This window comes from Lissotriton helveticus, chromosome 1_1 (assembly GCF_964261635.1).
Source record: "Lissotriton helveticus chromosome 1_1, aLisHel1.1, whole genome shotgun sequence".
In the NCBI taxonomy this organism is placed as follows: Eukaryota; Metazoa; Chordata; class Amphibia; order Caudata; family Salamandridae; genus Lissotriton; species Lissotriton helveticus.
In genome coordinates this window covers 232,521,039-232,541,127 of record NC_136057.1, presented here as the reverse complement: position 1 = coordinate 232,541,127, position 20,089 = coordinate 232,521,039, and the positions used below count along the sequence as shown (strand labels likewise).

At 46.3% G+C, this 20,089-nt stretch overlaps 1 protein-coding gene across 3 annotated transcripts in view; it reads right to left on the bottom strand.

Moving 5' to 3' along the window:
• Positions 1 to 20,089, bottom strand: part of LOC144788347 (membrane-spanning 4-domains subfamily A member 4A-like) — a 184,498-nt gene that overhangs the window by 118,807 nt on the left and 45,602 nt on the right. For all 3 annotated transcript variants that reach the window (XM_078665345.1, XM_078665347.1, XM_078665346.1), the window contains exons 3-4: positions 19,090 to 19,209; positions 5,044 to 5,100 (exon numbers count right to left, since the gene is read on the bottom strand). In XM_078665345.1, coding sequence (XP_078521471.1) covers positions 5,044 to 5,100; positions 19,090 to 19,209 — 177 coding nt within the window. The remainder of the gene's footprint in view (positions 1 to 5,043; positions 5,101 to 19,089; positions 19,210 to 20,089) is intronic.

The window sequence follows — 20,089 nt, the reverse complement described above, 5'->3', positions numbered from 1 at the left end:
GCCCTAGCCGTTTGTTTTCCGTCGCGGCTCCCTTTGGTTGATGTCCCGGGCCCTTTTTTGCAATACTTGCTGACCTGGGCTTAATGTTAGGAGAAGCCAGTTTTTTTCTGGGGAATGCTTTGCTTAGTTTTCCCTATAGAAGCTATAGGCCGTTGGTCCAGGGATGCAGCATGCCCATTTTTGTAGGAAATAGAACGACTGGCTTCATCCTCCAAAGAACATAAAGTATCTTCAGGGTCAGTCTCATTAGGAACAGGGGACCTGGTACCAGCCAAACTTCCCATAGACGACCGCTTGTCGAAGAGAGGTTCTAAAGATAGCCTCTTTTCAGTCAGTTCAATATCTTTTGCCAAAGCTGACGACACCTGTATAAGAAAATTATCCAGGGTGCCCATCAAAGACCCACTAGGATTTTTGCCGCTATTGTCTCCTGAAGTAGTTACTGTAGCCATATTAGACAATTTACCCTTTTCTTCAGCTACTTTTAGAGAACAGACTTTTACAATACGAACTGTTGCTGAGCAAGGAGACACTAACCTTTACTCTGAAGTAGATGTTAGGGGGGTTGCCCGTTTCATCCTTGTTCGTGCTTGAACGGGCTTAAAAAGGGTCCGCCCTTGGCCCGGGCTTCGCCCGGCGCCCGTCCGCGCAGCGGAAATGATGACGTGCTAAGAAGGCGCGGTGAGCAGGTAATCTGTACCAGGTGTGGGCTTGACAGCGTGCCACCTGGGAGTGGTAGTTCCTCCTTCTCCTCTTGCCTCTGTGCTCAAACAGCGATGCGGTTCCCGCACCAGAGGTAGCGGCGAGGCGCTAAGAAGGCGTGGTGAGCAGGCAATCTGTACCAGGTGTGGGCTTGACAGCGTGCCCCCTGGGAGTGGTAGTTCCTCCTTCTCCTCTTGCCTCTGTGCTCAAACTGCCCAAACAGCGATGCGGCTTTCAAGTACAGTGTATCCTATTACAGGTGCATTGCATCATATTACAGGTGCAGTGTATACTATTACAAGTGCAGTGCATCCTATTACAAGTGCAGCCCATCCTATTACACATACTGTGTATCCTATTACAAGTGCAGTGTATATTATTACAAGTGCAGTGCATCCTATTACAAGTGCAGTGTATACCATTACAAGTAGAGTGCATCCTATTACAAGTGCGGCCCATCCTATTAAACATGCTGTGTATCCTATTAAAAGTGCAGTGTATACTATTACAAGTGCAGTGCATTCTGTTACAGGTGCAGTGTATCCTATTACAAGTACTGTGTATCTTACTACAAGTGCAGTGTATACTATTACAAGTGCAGTGCATCCTATTACAAGTGCAGTGTATCCTATTTCAAGTACAGTGTATTCTATTACAGGTGCATTGCATCATATTACAAGTGCAGTGTATACTATTACACGTGCAGTGCATCCTATTACAAGTGCAGCCCATCCTATTACACATACTTTGTATCCTATTACAAGTGCAGTGTATACTATTACAGGTGCAGTGCATCCTATTACAAGTGCAGTGTATCCTATTACAAGTTCTGTGTATCCTATTACAAGTGCAGTGTATACTATTACAAGTGCAGTCCATCCTATTACAAGTGCAGTGTATCCTATTACAAGTACTGTGTATCATATTACAAATGCAGTGTATACTATTACAAGTGCAGTGCATCCTATTACAAGTGCAGTGTATCCTATTACAAGTACAGTGTGTCCTATTACAGGTGCATTGCATCATATTGCAAGTGCAGTGTATACTATTACAAGTGCAGTGCATCATATTACAAGTACTGTGTATCCTATTACAAATACTGTGTATCCTATTACAAGTGCAGTGTATACTATTACAAGTGCAGTCCATCCTATTACAAGTGCAGTGTATCCTATTACAAGTACTGTGTATCATATTACAAATGCAGTGTATACTATTACAAGTGCAGTGTATACTATTACAAGTGCAGTGCATCCTATTACAAGTGCAGCCCATCCTATTACACATACTATGTATCCTATTACAAGTGCAGTGTATAATATTACTATTGTAGTGCATCCTATTACAAGTGCAGTGTGTCCTATTACAAGTTCTGTGTATCCTATTACAAGTGCAGTGTATACTATTACAAGTGCAGTCCACCCTATTACAGGTGCAGTGTATCCTATTACAAGTACTGTGTATCCTATTTCAAGTACAGTGCATCCTATTACCAGTGCGGCCCATCCTATTAAACATACTGTGTATCCTATTACAAGTGCAGTGTATACTATTACAAGTGCAGTGCATCCTATTACAAGTGCAGTGTATCCTATTACAAGTGCAGTGTATACTATTACAAGTGCAGTCCATCCTATTACAGGTGCAGTGTATCCTATTACAAGTACTGTGTATCTTATTACAAGTGCAGTGTATACTATTACAAGTGCAGTGCATCCTATTACAAGTGCAGTGTATCCTATTTCAAGTACAGTGTATCCTATTACATGTGCTTTGCATCATATTACAAGTGCAGTGTATACTATTACAAGTGCAGTGCATCCTATTACAAGTGCAGCCCATCCTATTACACATACTGTGTATCCTATTACACGTGCAGTGTATCCTATTACAAGTTCTGTATATCCTATTACAAGTGCAGTGTATACTATTACAAGTGCAGTCCATCCTATTACAAGTGCAGTGTATCCTATTACAAGTACTGTGTATCATATTACAAATGCAGTGTATACTATTACAAGTGCAGTGCATCCTATTTCAAGTGCAGTGTATCCTATTACAAGTACAGTGTGTCCTATTACAGATGCATTGCATCATATTACAAGTGCAGTGTATACTATTACAAGTGCAGTGCATCCTATTACAAGTACTGTGTATCCTATTACACATACTGTGTATCCTATTACAAGTGCAGTGTATACTATTACAAGTGCAGTCCATCCTATTACAAGTGCAGTGTATCCTATTACAAGTACTGTGTATCATATTACAAATGCAGTGTATACTATTACAAGTGCAGTGTATACTATGACAAGTGCAGTGCATCCTATTACAAGTGCAGCCCATCCTATTACACATACTATGTATCCTATTACAAGTGCAGTGTATACTATTACTAGTGCAGTGCATCCTATTACAAGTGCAGTGTATCCTATTACAAGTGCAGTGTATACTATTACAAGTGCAGTGCATCCTATTACAAGTGCGGCCCATCCTATTAAACATACTGTGTATCCTATTACAAGTGCAGTGTATACTATTACAAGTGCAGTGCATCCTATTACAAGTGCAGTGTATCCTATTACAAGTGCAGTGTATACTATTACAAGTGCAGTGCATCCTATTACAAGTGCAGTGTATCCTATTTCAAGTACAGTGTATCCTATTACAGGTGCATTGCATCATATTACAAGTGCAGTGTATACTATTACAAGTGCAGTGCATCCTATTACAAGTGCAGCCCATCCTATTACACATACTGTGTATCCTATTACAAGTGCTGTGTATACTATTACAGGTGCAGTGCATCCTATTACAAGTGCAGTGTATCCTATTACAAGTTCTGTGTATCCTATTACAAGTGCAGTGTGTACTATTACAAGTGCAGTCCATCCTATTACAAGTGCAGTGTATCCTATTACAAGTACTGTGTATCATATTACAAATGCAGTGTATACTATTACAAGTGCAGTGCATCCTATTACAAGTGCAGTGTTTCCTATTACAAGTACAGTGTGTCCTATTACAGGTGCATTGCATCATATTACAAGTGCAGTGTATACTATTACAAGTGCAGTGCATCCTATTACAAGTACTGTGTATCCTATTACACATACTGTGTATCCTATTACAAGTGGAGTGTATACTATTACAAGTGCAGTCCATCCTATTACAAGTGTAGTGTATCCTATTACAAGTACTATGTATCATATTACAAATGCAGTGTATACTATTACAAGTGCAGTGCATCCTATTACAAGTGCAGTGTATCCTATTACAAGTACAGTGTGTCCTATTACAGGTGCCTTGCATCATATTACAAGTGCAGTATATACTATTACAAGTGCAGTGCATCCTATTACAAGTACTGTGTATCCTATTACACATACTGTGTATCCGATTACAACTGCAGTGTATACTATTACAAGTGCAGTCCATCCTATTACAAGTGTAGTGTATCCTATTACAAGTACTGTGTATCATATTACAAATGCAGTGCATCCTATTACAAGTGCAGCCCATCCTAGTACACATACTATGTATCCTATTACAAGTGCAGTGTATCCTATTACAAGTGCAGTGTATACTATTACAAGTGCAGTCCACCCTATTACAGGTGCAGTGTATCCTATTACAAGTACTGTGTATCCTATTACAAGTGCAGTGTATACTATTACAAGTGCAGTGCATCATATTACAAGTACAGTGTATCCTATTACAGGTGCATTGCAACATATTACAAGTGCACTGTATCCTATTACAAATGCAGTGTATCCTATTACAAGTACTCTGTATCCTATTACAAGTGCAGTGTATACTAGTACAAGTGCAGTGCATCCTATTACAAGTGCAGTCCATCCTATTACAGGTGCAGTATATCCTATGCCGCTTGTAATATGGCGGAGGGGATAGCCATCAGTTTTGATGGAGTATCCTGTCTGCTAAACTCTAAATAAGGCCCAAAATGTTTCCTGTGGGAAAGACGATCTTTTGAAATGAGAATATTGAAGTGTTGCATAGGGATTGCGGTTGCATTCTCTTGCAAAATGCAAATGCAACAACTGGTCTGTGCATTTGCAACAATGCACAGAAGTGCACACACACAAAATGCCCAAACCGGGCACTCTCCAAGATTTTATTCATCCATTACTGAACAAAGGAGGGAATAAAGTATTTTGACTGCAGTGCTACTTCCAGTCTCTTTCTGCATCTGGACATCCATACCTAAGGCACTTGCAAGTGACGAGAGAATCCCTTAACATTTTAAAAACCCTCCACGTGGCACCAGGAAGCCCTCATCTTTGCTAAAGTCAAGTTCTAGTACGTATTTTAACTCACCAGGCTCCGGGTGCCCTTTTTCTCTGCATCAACAGACAATGCTCCAGAGATGATATACTAGGAAGAAGAGACAATAATTTGAATTAATTATCAACAATCACGTGTTATTGATTACGGTGCAACAAAGCATATAGGAACTGATGCCAACTTCTCTATAACTAGTTTTTACTTATGTGTACTCTGGTGAAGAGTTGCAGCATAAGAGCTCAAAATAAAAGCCTCTCAGAATGATTAATCAGGTCTTCAGAACATCTACAACATGTGTATGTTCTACATGAATCCAATGTGATCAATAATAATAAGTTAATATTATATTAAAGTAAAATATGAAAAAGTATTTCTTTTGTCACCCTCCTTTATATAATCCCTAACATGAACATCTGTTATTTCAGCTCCAAGACACCATTCTGGGTGAACATGCCTTTTACAAATACTCGTTATTTTATGTTATGTGGTGTCATGTTATGTGTTAAAAAGTAATATAATAAATTCATGATTGATCCAGCAGAAAACTGTTTTTTTTAAATAGATCACACTTAACTTATTGACTGCAATAGAATGCCTTTAAAGCTGATATCCAAAGCTGTGATTATTTCGCTGTTATATAAAGTCATTCGAATATTTCGATGGTATATGAAGTCATTCATTAGCGGAAATCCTTTTGTTTCATAGTTCCAGTATTTTTTAACATTGGGGGACATGTACAAGGAAGTGACGGAGAGAGGTATTAGCCTTCCTGGCCTAACGCCTCTCTCCGCCACTTCTGAAACATGAGGCTGCACTATATTTACAAGAATGTGGTGCAGCGTGCGTTTCCCCCTGCAATGGCATTAAGTTTAGCAACTTTGCGCCTAGGCAGGCACCCTTGCACAATAGTGCAAGGGTGTCTGCGTGCAGAGGAAGATTGTTTATGTGTAGGAAGGTGTCCCTTCCTGCACATAAACAATCCTGGAATGCCATTGTGTGAGTTGTGTGCGTACTGCTTAATGCAGCACACATGAAAGTCACAAAATGGCATTTAAAAAAAAAAGATTGTTTATGTACAGGAATGTGTCCCTTCCTGCACATAAACAATCCTAAAATGCCATTCTGTCACTGTAATGTGTGCTGCTTCATGCAACACACATGAAAGTCACAAAATTGAATTTTTTTAAAGGATTGTTTATGCACAGGAAGGAACACCTTCCTGTACATAAACAATCAATGGCATTTTGTTTTTTCCATGTGTGCTGCACAAGGCAGCACACATGGAAAAAGCAAAAACGAGGAGAAATAATGCATTTCTCCTTGTTTTGCCAACTTAAGACCAGGTTTTACCTGGTCTTAAGTGCAGTTGCAGTGGAACGCCCACCGCAACACCCACTGCCCACCCCCTCCACTCTAGCCATAGCATGAAACGGGGCCTTATGTACAAGGCAGCGTTAAGCCACATTAAGTGGCTTAACGCTACCTTGTAAATAAGGCGCAGCCTCTATCGCCACCATAACATCGATATAAATGACGTTGTGGTGGTGATAGGGGCTTGTACAATGCCCCATTGAATTTGGAATTCCATAGGCTAAGTTCAGTTTAATCTTTGTCTAAATCAAATGACAAATGAATTATAACAACCAGGCCAAATTGGTCAGGTCTTGGAATAAAGTCAACAATTCTGACTTTGTAAGTAACCAACCCTCCCTTACAGTTGCCCCTGACATTGTACCTTGCCAATATTTTAACTAGATACATGAAGCAGAAAACAAATTGGCCCAGCTAAAAAAGTTATCAATCGCAGATCTTGACCATCAGCCCCTTAGTACTCTGAGAAACTATGAGAATTTTTAAAAACCTGTCATTGTCAGCAGTATTTTGGCCACCTCACCCTGGATGCTGTTCTTAACTTTATCGGACAGCCGGTAAGACTTGGTTTTTACAGGCGGACTGTCCCCTGTGTCCACATCATGGGTACACAGATGTGTGATTCCAGGCGTGAGGGAGAACAACGAGGCGTACTGCTCCAACACCTGGCGGCAGTCCCTCTTTTGCTCTGGGGTCAAGGATGGGGAGAGGACCACTCCCTCTACCGATCCATCCTTCTCCTGAGCCGCCAGAAGGTCAGGAAGAGGCTCACTCTCCTCCTCCTCGCTCCCATCCGTCACCATGAGGAGAGCAAGCTCAGATCGCTCATGGTGCGGCTTCAGGCGGTTGACGTGGAGCACCCGATGGGGCTGTCGGGGGGTCTTCAAATCCACGACATAGGTGGTCTGGCCTCGACGCTCCACAATCTCGTATGGACCTGTCCACCGGTCCTGGAGGGCTCTAAGTTCCCCAGGCTCCATGACCCACACCTTCTGTCCAGCGTCCAACTCCACCGTCCGAGCATTGCGGTCATACCACTCCTTCATGACGGCTTGATTAGCCTCCAGATTGTCTGAGGCCTCCTTCCACAGCTTGGCCATCTTGCTGCAGAATGCCAGCATGTAGCTGACGACATCACGGGGAAGCTTCTTCGAAGTCTCCTCCCACCCCTCCTTGACTAGGCTGAGGGGCCCCCTAATGGGGTGGCCATAGAGCAACTCAAAAGGGCTGAACCCGACTCCCTTCTGTGGTACCTCGCGGTATGAAAACAGCAGACAAGGGAGGAGGATGTCCCACTTCAGCCTCAAGTCCTCTGGCAGGCTCCGGATCATCCCCTTCAGAGTCTTGTTGAAGCACTCTATGAGCCTGTTAGTCCTGGGGTGGTAAGGAGTGGAGAACCGATAAGTCACTCCGCACTCCTTCCACATGGCCTGCATGTAGGCTGGCATGAGGTTCTTGCCCCTATCTGACACCACGACCTTGGGGAATCCCACTCGGGTAAAAATCCCCATCAGGGCCCGCGCCACCACAGGTGCAGTGATGGTCCTCAGGGGGATAGCCTCTGGATACCGGGTGGCATGGTCACTAACACCAAAAATGAACCGGTGTCCCAAAGAGGTCGTAGGGTCCAACGGCCCAACAATGTCGATTCCGACCCGCTTAAAAGGGGTCGCGACAACCGGGAGCGGTTCCAAAGGGACCTTCACCTTAGTCCCAGTCTTTCCACTTGCCTGGCAAGTCTTGCAGTAGGTGTCAGAGGCAACTATCATCCTGGGCCAATGAAAATGTAGGACTAGCTGCGCAAAGGTCTTGTCCTGGCCCAGGTGTCCAGCCAAAGGTATCTCATGCGCCAATTCCAATCGGAAGGCCCGGTAGCATTGGGGGACCACTAAGGCCCTCGAGGATCCATGCACCGGAACCTTAGGCTCACTGTAGAGGAGGCCATCCTCCCAGTACAAATGATAACTGCCAGTCTCTTGGTTGGTCACTTGGGCTTCGGCCTGCCGCCGCATGCCTTCAAGCTTGGGGCACTCTCTCTGCGCCCGACAGAATTCCTCCCGGGTAGGCCCTCCTTCTACATGCCACTCAGCAAGGGTCGGCAAGTCCCCCACGGGAACAACATTCACCTCCGCGGACTCCGGGGTTACCTCCGCGGGCTCCCCATCCATCACACGGGGTGTGTCCTCCACTCCATTCTCCTCTGGACTGGCATTTGGTTGGGACGTAGTTTCAGGCTCCGACCCGGGTTGAGTTCTTTGCCGGGCAGCCATGGACCTCGAGACCACCCAAGTCCATCCTGGTAACCTCAGCATCTCAGTGTGGGCCTTAAACTCTACTTCCTTCCAGGCGGTATGTTCCAGTTCGTTTCCTAGCAGACAGTCCACAGGCAAGGCAGGGCTTATAGCAACTCTCAACGGGCCTTTCACTCCTCCCCACTCAAAGGGAACCTGAGCCACGGGATAGTAACTCAGGCTGCTGTCAGCCAACACGGCCGGATGGAACACATCAGGGATCACTTGCTCAGGGGACACCAGCCGCCTCACTACGGTGGTCATGCTGGTACCTGTGTCCCTCAGAGCCTCCACCTCCTCCCCATTAACCTTCACCCTCTGCTGGTACTTAGCAGTGTTCGATGGTAAGGGCGCCACTGGGACCATCTCTCTGTCCCAGAGTGAAACCAGGGTCAGGCCTGTCCACTCCCCTTCCCTATCTAGGGGCAGCTCCATCCCAAGTGCTACACTAGCCACCCCGGGACTCTTGCCACCTGTGGGGCCTGGGGGTCTTTTGCAACACTGGGGATCCCCCTTGTAGTGTCCAACCTCCCCGAATTCGTAGCAACGGACAATTCTTGGCTGCTGACTCTTGTCAGGGTAAGTGGGATTTGGGGAACTGGACTGAGGTGGGGTTCCTACTCCTTTCCCAAACTGTCTGTTTTGGGGGCCTCGTGAGAACTCCTTCTTTTTTATCTCCCTCCTCTTTCTTCTGGGGGAAACCCTGTCCGCCTTTCGGGCCATCTCCCCCGGGGCCCTTGTGAGACACCCGGGTGCTAACCCAAGTATCCGCCTCCTCCGCAAGCTCACGGGGATCAGCCAGTTTGCGGTCCACCAGATGTTGGCGCAGCTCCGGAAAACATTTATCCAAGAGGTGCTCTCTCAGAAATAAGTTGTACAGGCCCTTATAATCATGCACCTCGCTGCCACGCACCCAACCATCCAGAGCCTTACGGGCATAATCGAAAAAGTCCACCCAATACTGTGTGGACAGCTTATGGCTGCCTCGGAACTTCTGGCGATATCTTTCGGTGTTGAGGCCAAACTTTTTAAGTAGTACCTCCTTCATGGGGGGATACCTGAATTGGTCCGCCTTATCTAGGTACAGGAGGGTGTCCCTGACATTGGGGGGTATGTATCGGTACAGGCCACCTCCCCAGTAGCTCTCAGGCACCCCATGGGCTGTCAAGGCCACCTCATATGCCTCCAACCACTTGGCGATGTCATCCCCCTGAGTGTAACTCGCTATCACCTCTTTGGGTAACCAAAACTTAGGCTCATGTTGAGCCTCTGGTACGCTGCCACCATTAGGACTTCCTGGCGCACTTAATTGCAATGCTCGCAGCTCCAGCTCCTTAAGCTGAAGCTCGTGCGCCAGCTTCTATTCTTCCATTGCAAACTTTTTATCTTCCCTTTCTCTCTCCCTCTCATGTTCTAGCTTAGCAAGCTCCCATTTCAATTGCCTCTCCTTCCTCCTGTCCTCATATTCCTGCGACGACGTACTCCTTCTAGACCCACTACTACTTGCCCTGGAACGTCTTCCTGGCAACACATTTTCAGTAACATCAACATTGAGTAGGTCTAGTTCTCCTGGAGCACCCACCTCCCCTTGTGTGCCCTGCCCCTCCTGTTCCCCATCCCCTCTCCCCTCTGGGTGGGCCCTTACCCATGCCCTCAAGGCTGTACGGAACTCCTCCTTTGCGGCTCTCCGCCAAACCGGCACCCCTATCCCCTGCCAAAATTCCCTTAGCTGCACCACTGTATACTCTTCCAGGTCGGCTAACTGGAACTCCATTTTGACAGGTGAGGACCCAGATACTCAAAGGGAAAGACACTAGGACGTAGGTAACAGTATTGGGTCAAAACAGGACTCTACAACCTCAGGTAAGACAGTGGGGGGGTCAATTGAGTAGGCTTGCGTACACAACAGGTGTCTCGTCTGATTGCGGCGCACTCTGTCTCACTGGAGGTATACAGCCTTTACAACTAAACTTTTACAACGAACTACCATTACAACGCAACTTTTACAACGCAAACTATTACAACGCATAGCGCTCGGGGGCGCTCTAGGATAGGGAATAGGTTAATTTACTATCCAATAACCTTCCCTACTATCAACGGGGACTGGAGTTGGAATAGTAAATTAAACTATTCACTATCCAGCGCCCTAAAGCATTATGCGTTATAATGGTATTCGTTGTAAAACTTGCGATGTAAAGGTAGGCGTTGTAAAAGTATGCGTTGTAACGTCATACATCCCTCACTGGAGGGTGCTGCATAGCCACAGGTCCTTATCCCACCACTCGCCAACAAATGTAGGAACTGGGGTCACCAGTTGCCCGGGGGGTAGCTTGGCTCAAGCAGGTAGGCACCGGAAAGCTTAAGTGTAAAGTGACCTTACAGCACACACATCCACTGAGACAGGAAACGCACACAATGACTGACACCACACCAGTGAGTTTGAGTAAAAATCAAGTAGCTTTTATCTAAATCAAGATCATGTTTTGTAAATCATTTAGAGCAAATCAATAGTCACAGTAGCAATAACTCATTAAAGGCAGTTCATCAGGGGAGCAAAGGGAGCAATTCAATAATCACCCTAGGATGCATCAATAACCATTTCATTAGGTAAGAATAAAACCTTTCATCTGGTAAAGATAAACATTTCCTCAGGTGAGAATAGACATTTCCTCAAGTGAGAATCAAAAGGTCACCAGGCAAGGATAAACATTTCATTAGACGAGTTGAACATGTCATTAGGAGTCAGGCAACATCTCATTGAACAGGATAAACAGGTCACAACTACTCCTAGGGGCAGGTTTGAGCCAACAGTCCCCCAACACGGGGTTAACTTCACTAACTCCAGGCCCCAAATAGGTCTTACAGGGCTTGGGCCCAGTTCAGGGGCCTTCTTTGGCTAGTTAGGGCAAATGGGGCCCAACAACAGTGTTCCCCAGGGGAGGGGCGAACTCGGGCCTCCGCCGGCCTTTCGCCCTCCTCCTCGGGGGTTTACCTCTTTCTTCGGGCCTCCCCGGGCCCCTTGCGCTGATGCACTTTGAATGTTCTATTTTACTGTGTTGGTTGTTTGATTTTAAAAAATTGCCGCACGTGTTCACAATTTATTTTAAAATACCTTGATACTTGTACTTGGCAGTATCGTTGACTAAGAACTACTGCACGGGTCCCTGCCCCCTCGAACCGACTCCCAGAGCGCATTGTCACCCCGTGGCGCCTGGAGAGAAGGGTTCGGCCATCTTGGGTGAGGGAGGGGTAGCGCTGCAGATGCTGGACGCTTCCCACCCTCCTCACACCGGATATAAGGAGATGCATTTCCGTCCGCGCAGCGGGCGGGCGCAGCGGGCGGGCGCAGCGGGCGCGCCGGCGGCGCGCCGAAGGCGCGCCAAAGGCAAACCCGTCTGCGCCTGTCCGCGCCGGGACCGGGCCCAGGGCCATGACCCCTGCTCCTACCTTCTCGTACAAACGTAGTACTCTATTGCAGCTTCGCCCAACCTACGCCCCTCACTGTAAAAATTTTGACTTGTCGCATACTCCCATGGACGCTAACACAAAATGCTCTCACTGTGACACCATAATTCCCTTTCATAATTGTACTATCCCTACTAAAGTACGAAAAAATGTCTGTAAGAAGCACGTTGCCATGGCCCTCATCAACGCGCGATCCCTGAGCAAACACTGCCAAGAGATAGCGGACCTCATCATCGATCACAATTTAGATGCCCTCTATATTACAGAAACATGGACGGATGAGGCATCCACCCCCGACTTCGTTACGGCAGTTCCACCAGGCTACAACGCCTACCGGCAGGATAGGGCCAGAAAGAGAGGCGGAGGGTTGGCCATTATAGTAAGAGACCAATTTGAGGTCCGCATCTCACCTATTCCTGCCACATCATGCGAAGCAATACATTTTAACATAAAATTCACACCTCTTTTTAGCTTTAAGGGAGTGCTTCTTTATCGACCTCCTGGGACCAGAGCAGCGTTCCTCACCAATTTAAGTACCATAATAGAATCAATAGCTACTGAAGAGTCCACCACAGTTATGGGCGATTTTAATTTTTATTTGGAACAAAATAATGATAAAGATACCATCGCCCTCACATCAGACCTAGAAATTATAGGCCTTAGGCAATTGGTCATGGCTCCCACCCACCAGGCAGGACACACGCTGGATGGTATGTTTACCAACGTTGAAGGCTTAAATGTAACTGAAATTCTCCCCATGACCTGGACAGATCATTCGGCCATATTTAGTAGCCTTACTATTAAAGGATCATCGAGGAAGAAGATCTCTTACCCGAAGCTAGGCACGTTTAAAGCATGGAAGGACATAAATTATAATGATCTAAATATACTCTTGAACAACACCAGTCCTGACCTATCCAATGATCCTAGCATCGCGACTCACCAATTCCATGAATGGCTGGGCGATGCCACGATTCAGCTGGTACCTACCAAATCCCACTCAAGAAATAGGAGCACGCCGACTGCTCAGTGGTACACAGAAGAGCTAAAAACTCAAAAACAATTAACTAGGAATAGGGAAAGGCACTGGCGTAGAACTTATGATAGTGAAAACAAGAATAAATACAAAGAAGCTCTCGCCACCTACAAAACTATGATAACGGCAGCAAAAAAGCACTTTTTTTCGCTACACATAGAAAAAGCAAAAAATTCCAGCAAGCAACTGTACAACATTGCCAAAACCCTATTCGGTAACACACCAGACCTAAATCCGCCCCCATCACAATTATTATGCGATGCCTTGTCCGAGTTTTTTTTCTCGAGGGTAAACAACATTTACCAAGCTTTTGCCTCAGAATCTAATATCAGTAGTACTTCCACCCCCCCGACCATCCTGGGAAACACCATGACTAGTTTTAAACCCTTAACGATCGATCAAAGAAAGATCATAGTGAGATCTATCAAATCAGGATCAGCCCTGGACCCCTGTCCTACTTCGGTGCTAGTCATGTTATCAGATACAATTATTCCAATTATTACCCATGTCTGCAACACGATATTGAGTTCTGGGACCTATCCTGACTCATTGAAAAATACGCTGATCAAACCTCTGCTCAAAAAGCCAAATCTAGATAGACAGGAATTGAAAAACTACCGGCCTATAGCAAGTCTCCCTTTTCTAGCTAAAGTGACGGAAAAGGCCATGAACCAGCAGCTATCGGAACACATAGAAAGAAATAACTTGCTTGATGACACTCAGTTTGGTTTCCGTAAAAACCATGGTACGGAAACCGCTCTCATCAAAGCAGCGGATGACATTAGACTCATCCGTGACCAAGGAGGAACAGCATTGCTGGTACTCCTGGATCTCTCAGCAGCCTTCGACACGGTCGACCATAAGACCTTGGTCGACCGTGTCGGAAAGATGGGTATTCAGTTCACTGCGAGAGATCTGCTTGCTTCCTTCCTGGCCAACAGAACTCAGGCGGTCACATTAGGACCATTCCAATCAGCCAATCTGTCGTTACCGTGTGGGGTTCCCCAAGGCTCATCCCTAAGTCCGACACTATTTAACATATATGTGTCGGACCTTGCTAGTGTCATCAAAGCACACGGGATGAGCCTAACCTCATACGCAGACGACACGCAATTGGTGTTGGCCATTAAGGGTGATGGGCAGGAGGTAGCAGAACGGTTCCAAAATGGAATGATTGCTATTGGTGAGTGGATGGCAAGAAACTGCCTGAAGCTCAATTCCGATAAAACGGAGGTGGTCGTCTTTGGTACTCTCTCGCCAGCCTGGTCTGCAACCTGGTGGCCATCGGCCTTTGGCACTCCACCTTGCCCTACCTCCAAGGTTAGAAACCTGGGAGTTACCTTTGACGACCAGCTCAATTTTATGGCACATGCTAATAAGGTAGCGTCCATGGCCCATTTTATACTCAGAATGATAAGGAAAATCATTCCTTTTTTGCCGGACACGGCCGCCAAGACCCTGGTTACTTCATTGGTTTTAACATCCTTAGACTATTGCAATGGACTCTTTCTGAATGCACAAACCAGAGTCACTAAAAAGCTGCAGACTGTACAGAAGGCGGCTGCACGTTTGCTGTCTAAGAAGCCTAAATTCGCACCCATTTCAGATACTTTGAGGACCTACCATTGGTTGACCATCCAAAACAGGATAAAGTTTAAATCACTGTGCACAGTTTATAAAGTGATGCAGGATCAAGGGCCTCGCTTCCTTAAAGACCAATTAATACCTTACAACCCGGTCAGAAAGCTCCGATCCACATCACTCAATCAACTGGTGGTCCCACGTAGCAGAACAGTCTCCTGGGGCGACCGCCGCTTTCTAGTTGCGACTCCTAAAATCTGGAATACTCTGCCATACCACGTAAAAACCAGTCCCTCACTCCTACAGTTTCGGAAAAGACTGAAGACGTGGTTATTCAACCAATAACACAGCACACCAGCCCGCATGAACTTCACCATTGGGGGGGGACATTACTGTAGTCTAGCGCCGAGACGCCTATGGGTATTCGTTCGTGCTTTATAAATGTCAGTAAATAAATAAATAAATAAATAAATGTCTGGTCAGGGGGGGTCCGACAGGCTGGGAGACCGGTCCCGGGTCTCCTGTTGTCTCCTCCGGCCTCGGGACCAGTCCGGGCGTGTCAGGGAGTGGGCATGGCTATTTCCCCCAATGGCGGGCAGCATTGGCGTGTGCCGAGCCCCAGAGCCAATCCGAGGCTCGCTTGCTGGGGCACGGCCACGCGGCCAATCACTGCGCGGCATTGGCGGGGGCGGGCCCGTGACGCCCCACGTGATGGTGGGTTGAGGCTTCAGGCCTCGTCGGGCCTAGTGCGGCCTAGCGCGGAGCAGCGGCGGCCCTCTCCTGGCGCCGAGGGCCGCCGGGAGGATGTCGATGGCCGCAGAGGTCTCCACAAGTGGCGCTGGGGCCGCGGCGGTGAGTGTAGCCTGCAATAGTGCTTCTCCGCCTCAGCGCTTCAGGGCGGGGGACGCCACGAGGCAGGTCGGCACTCCCTCTCTCAGGGCACAGCGCGAGGGAGCAGAAGGGCGCTTGGTACTTCTAGCACCTTGGGAGTCACAGTGCTCGAATGGGCAGCGGCCCTTTGGGCAGCCCAGCGCTAGCAGGACAGGAATAGCGCCCAGGCACTTTGTGGCGCTTCGGGGGGTGGGGGGGCAGTTACAGCAGTTCTGGTCAAGCTAGCGCTCGTGGAGACAAGTACAGCGCTGTTAAGGCACAACAATTCTGGCAGTCTACAGCGCTGGATAGGTAGGGCAGACAGCTCAGCAGTGGGTTAGGCAGGACAGCCCAGTGGCACAGGTGAAGGCAGAGGGGGCAGAGATGGCACAGCCCGGTACCTGGTTGATCCCCAGCAGTCCTTGTTAGCACAGGGAGGTTTCTTCTTGGCGCTTGGTGGTTCCTGCGCCCTTAGTAGGTAGTTGCTTGAAGAGGGGGGTTTGAGTTGAAGGCTGCTGACAGGATTCCTCAGCAGGTCACTGCAGGTGGTCCCTGGGTTCCCCTCCCGCCGGGCCATATCAGTGGGCTAGTTCAGTGTTCCTCACACAGCTTAGTGGGCAGCGCCTAAACCCTGTCACCCCCAGTGGCATAGGTTTCTGACTAGGCCCTACCGCCTAAGTCTCCTGCGTAGATTCCCCAGGTCAGTGATGCCCCAACTGACTAAAAACTTTCCCTCCTTTTCTTTATTTATGCCCAGGTCAGGTGACCACTCTCTAAGGCTGCAAAAGCAGGCCCCGCCCCTATTCTAGAAGGTTCCAGGAGCTTCCCTACTCTAGCTATGGGCAGGCAAGGCAGGCTGGTATGGCAACAATGTTTAAGGGTTCCAGCCAGATCCTGGCAACTAGAGTGCTACTAAAAAGACCACGCTGCAGTAGCAGGGGCCAGTGGCAGCCATGTTAGGGGAAGAGAGCACCTGCACCTTAGCATTGGTTAGCAATGGGAAGGTGCGCGGAGACATAAGGCCAACGAAAAAGAGGGTGGGAACAATGAGGCATGGGTGAAAAAAATAGGGGAAGACCACCCTAGGGCTGACAGGTCTAAAAGTATCTAACCTCTCTACTCTCAGTTTCTCCTACTACAACTCCCACTCAACAGCTTTGTGATAACTTAGCGACTTTTTTCGGAAATAAAGTTGAAGAGGCTTTTAATTACCTTATCGTCAACAACAAGAATGATGTCTCAACTCAAGCTATCACTCGATCAGAACAAATTCAACCAAATTTTAGTGAGTATCCGGACGAATGATGGAACTTAGAAAACTAACCAAGTCTGGAGCCCCCTATGACCCATGCCCTACCAGTGTGCTGCATAAAATAGCTGACTTTAATGTACTTCCACTTTCCCTGCTGTTTAATGATATCCTAAATTCAGAAGTTTTCTTTTGGAATGGAAAACGGCCTTCATTTTGCCACTTTTAAAAGAACCAACTCACAACCCAGTGGGAGAAAAAAAATAACCCCCCAATATCAAGACCACTCTTTTAGCCAAAGTACTAGAAAGACAGCTTAACAACTCACTTTCAATTTTCCTGGATTAGAATGGTATCCTGGATAACTCCCAGTTCGGGTTTAGGAAAGCCCACAGTGCGATGACAGCGCTAGTCATAGTTTCAAAACGAGGTGAGGGCAATTCTTGACCGGGCAGATAAGGCTGCAGTGGTCCTTTTGAATCTATCTGCAGCCTTTGACACAGTAAGCTACGGAATTCTGTAACAACACTTGTTGGAGATATGTCCAAAGCTTGGCTTTCAAGCTACTTTGCTCCTTTGCTGATGAGAGGGAACAAACGGTCAATTTTCGAGATTTTACGTCAAAGCCATTCTCCCAGCCTTGAGGTGTTCCGCAAGGCTTTTAAATAAATCCCACCGTATTTAATATATATGTGGCCCCTCTTATGGGATTGATAAGGTCTTATAGCTTTTCCACACTGTCTTACGTGGATGACATTCAAATTATTGTTCCCATAAATAAAAATATTGAAGAGGTGGTCTTACGCTTCAATGAATGCATGAGTGCCATTTTCAACTGGATAACTTCCCATTGTCTCAAATTAAACTCTGGAATGTCAGAGGTTCTCCTCTTGGGGCAGGATACCTTTTTCTGGCACAATTCTTGATGGCCTCAAGCCCTGGGCTCTCTTCCAGTCCCAGTGGTTAATTCAAGGAATCTAAGAATAATTTTGACACCTTGACACCAGCTTTCCTTCAGGGACCCATCTAATCATTTGACCTCCATATGCTTCCATATTCTAAAAGTTCTTAGGAACATTCTTCCTTTCTTACCATTGATCTACAGAAGACAGTGATCACGTCTCTAGAGATAGTAAAGCTAGATTACCGTAGCACCCTTTATGATGGTGCCCAGCAGTGTATTTTGGGAAGATTTCAAGGACTGCAAAATGCAGGATTCAGGGATCTGAAAAAGATCAAAAAATGTAAACCTGTTTCCAAACCCAGGGAATAACTCCACTGGCTACCAGTTAAAAAACAGAGTTGCCTTAAAGGCACTCTGCATTGCCCACAAAGCATTGTATCTTCAAGGGTTATATACCCGGGCCGCTTCCCTGCTGGCACTGGGCGGGGAGCATCTATTACCACTTTCTTCAAAACAAATTTTCTTGGTACATTCAAAGCAGATCACTGCCTTCATTCACAGCCAAAAAAGTGTTGATTCCTCACATTCACAAAGCCTCTTGGGGCGGTAGAAGATTTTCAGATGTCACCTCTTGCCTTTGGAACCAAATGCCAGAACACTTAAGAAATATCTCTAACTTCCTGGCTTTAGAATGCCACTAACATGGCTGTTCACCTGTTCTTTGTAGACCTCAGACGATGGGTCCTCCTTTTTTGTACAGGCAGCGCTAAGGTGCCCTAGGGCAAACTTTGCACTCTACAAAATTCAAATCAAATAAAGGGAGTCCTTCCATATGGGTTTTGGGCCACTATGCCAAATGAAATTCACTCATAGAATGTTTTAACTAGCATGTCTCCATTCATGAATGACGTTCATCCTCACTCATGTTCCTGTCACCTCTTGTACGTAAGAACACACCCAGCATGGAGAGACGGTAACACCTTTGAGGTTGTCTGGCCTCCTTAGTGAACTGCACTATGGTTCCTCAGGACAAGCATAGGTCCTAAGAAATCAGAGCTATGAAACAACCAACCCAATCCTTATCTAAGTGAATTTGGTATGGTCCCCAAGTTGCCCATAGTTATCCCTAGGTGAGTTGAGTGAATTTAGCAATGTTATCAATCCTGAGTTCTGGATACACGCTATCCACGTGCCTCACGCCCCTCACACAATACACAAGGTATTTCCCACAGACAATGCTGCAAAATAAATGATAAAACGTGTTTTCTTGTGCCCAGAGTTAAGCGTCTTCCTTTAAAAAGTGTATACTTACAAAGATAGATCCCCAGAATGTCACTCCGCTGAGAACGATGATTAGAACCCTTGATAAGGGAGTGACGAAGAGATAGACTCCCAGACAGATCTGTAGGATGCCATTCATGATCTGAATTGCCTACAGCGAAAATGAATGAAATTAATAAGTTACAAGCAGGAGAAGGAAAGTTAGAAACAAGGATTCAATTCAACATATACTGATCTATAGCATCTTTTTACAATTCAATGACTTTCCAACTAGCCCAGGCACTACTGAATCTAAACTTCAAAACTATTTGCAATTATTAACTAACTTGACTGTCAATGCTAGTGACATCACATACGTTATTGCTTCAACACACAAAGTACTTTGCTTTTAATATATTTCTTTACAAACACTCTTTTATTGGCTCTTACTGGCAAAACTTTACAAGACTTTGCTCATTATTATCCTGCCATATATCTCGATTTGCGCTGCTCCTCAGTATTTTCATTGCTTACGACTTAAAAGATTTCCTTTATCTTTTCTATACATTCTGTTTATTTTGATACTTTTATTTCCAGTCATCATTATCACATTCATCTTAACATACATTAAAAATCCTCTACGATGTTGGTGCTTGCTGCTCCAAATTGTACATGCCCTGGGATGTACCTGACGTTTCCCCCGACTAAATGTAGGCTGATTTGACCTACTGATACCTATTTGGGAATGCAGTTTAAATGTCACAGCTCATTATTTAAGTATGTGCACTAAAAGGGGGCGCTAGAGGGCGCGCTTGCGGAATGGCTGCCTAGGTGCGTAGCTCCCGCTCCTTGGTAAATAATCCTTAACATATCCTGTGCCACGGAGTGCTGTATTACCTCCACCTTTTGGACCCTGCTTCAGGTCATCGCCATAGACACTCGACCAAACTCTGAAGTCCCTACGTGCTCCAGGGCCGGAGTTACAGGCTGCTGGAGTTCTATCCGGTGCTCGCTCTGGAGCTGCTGTGAGCGTGTGGCCGGCCGCTGCTGCT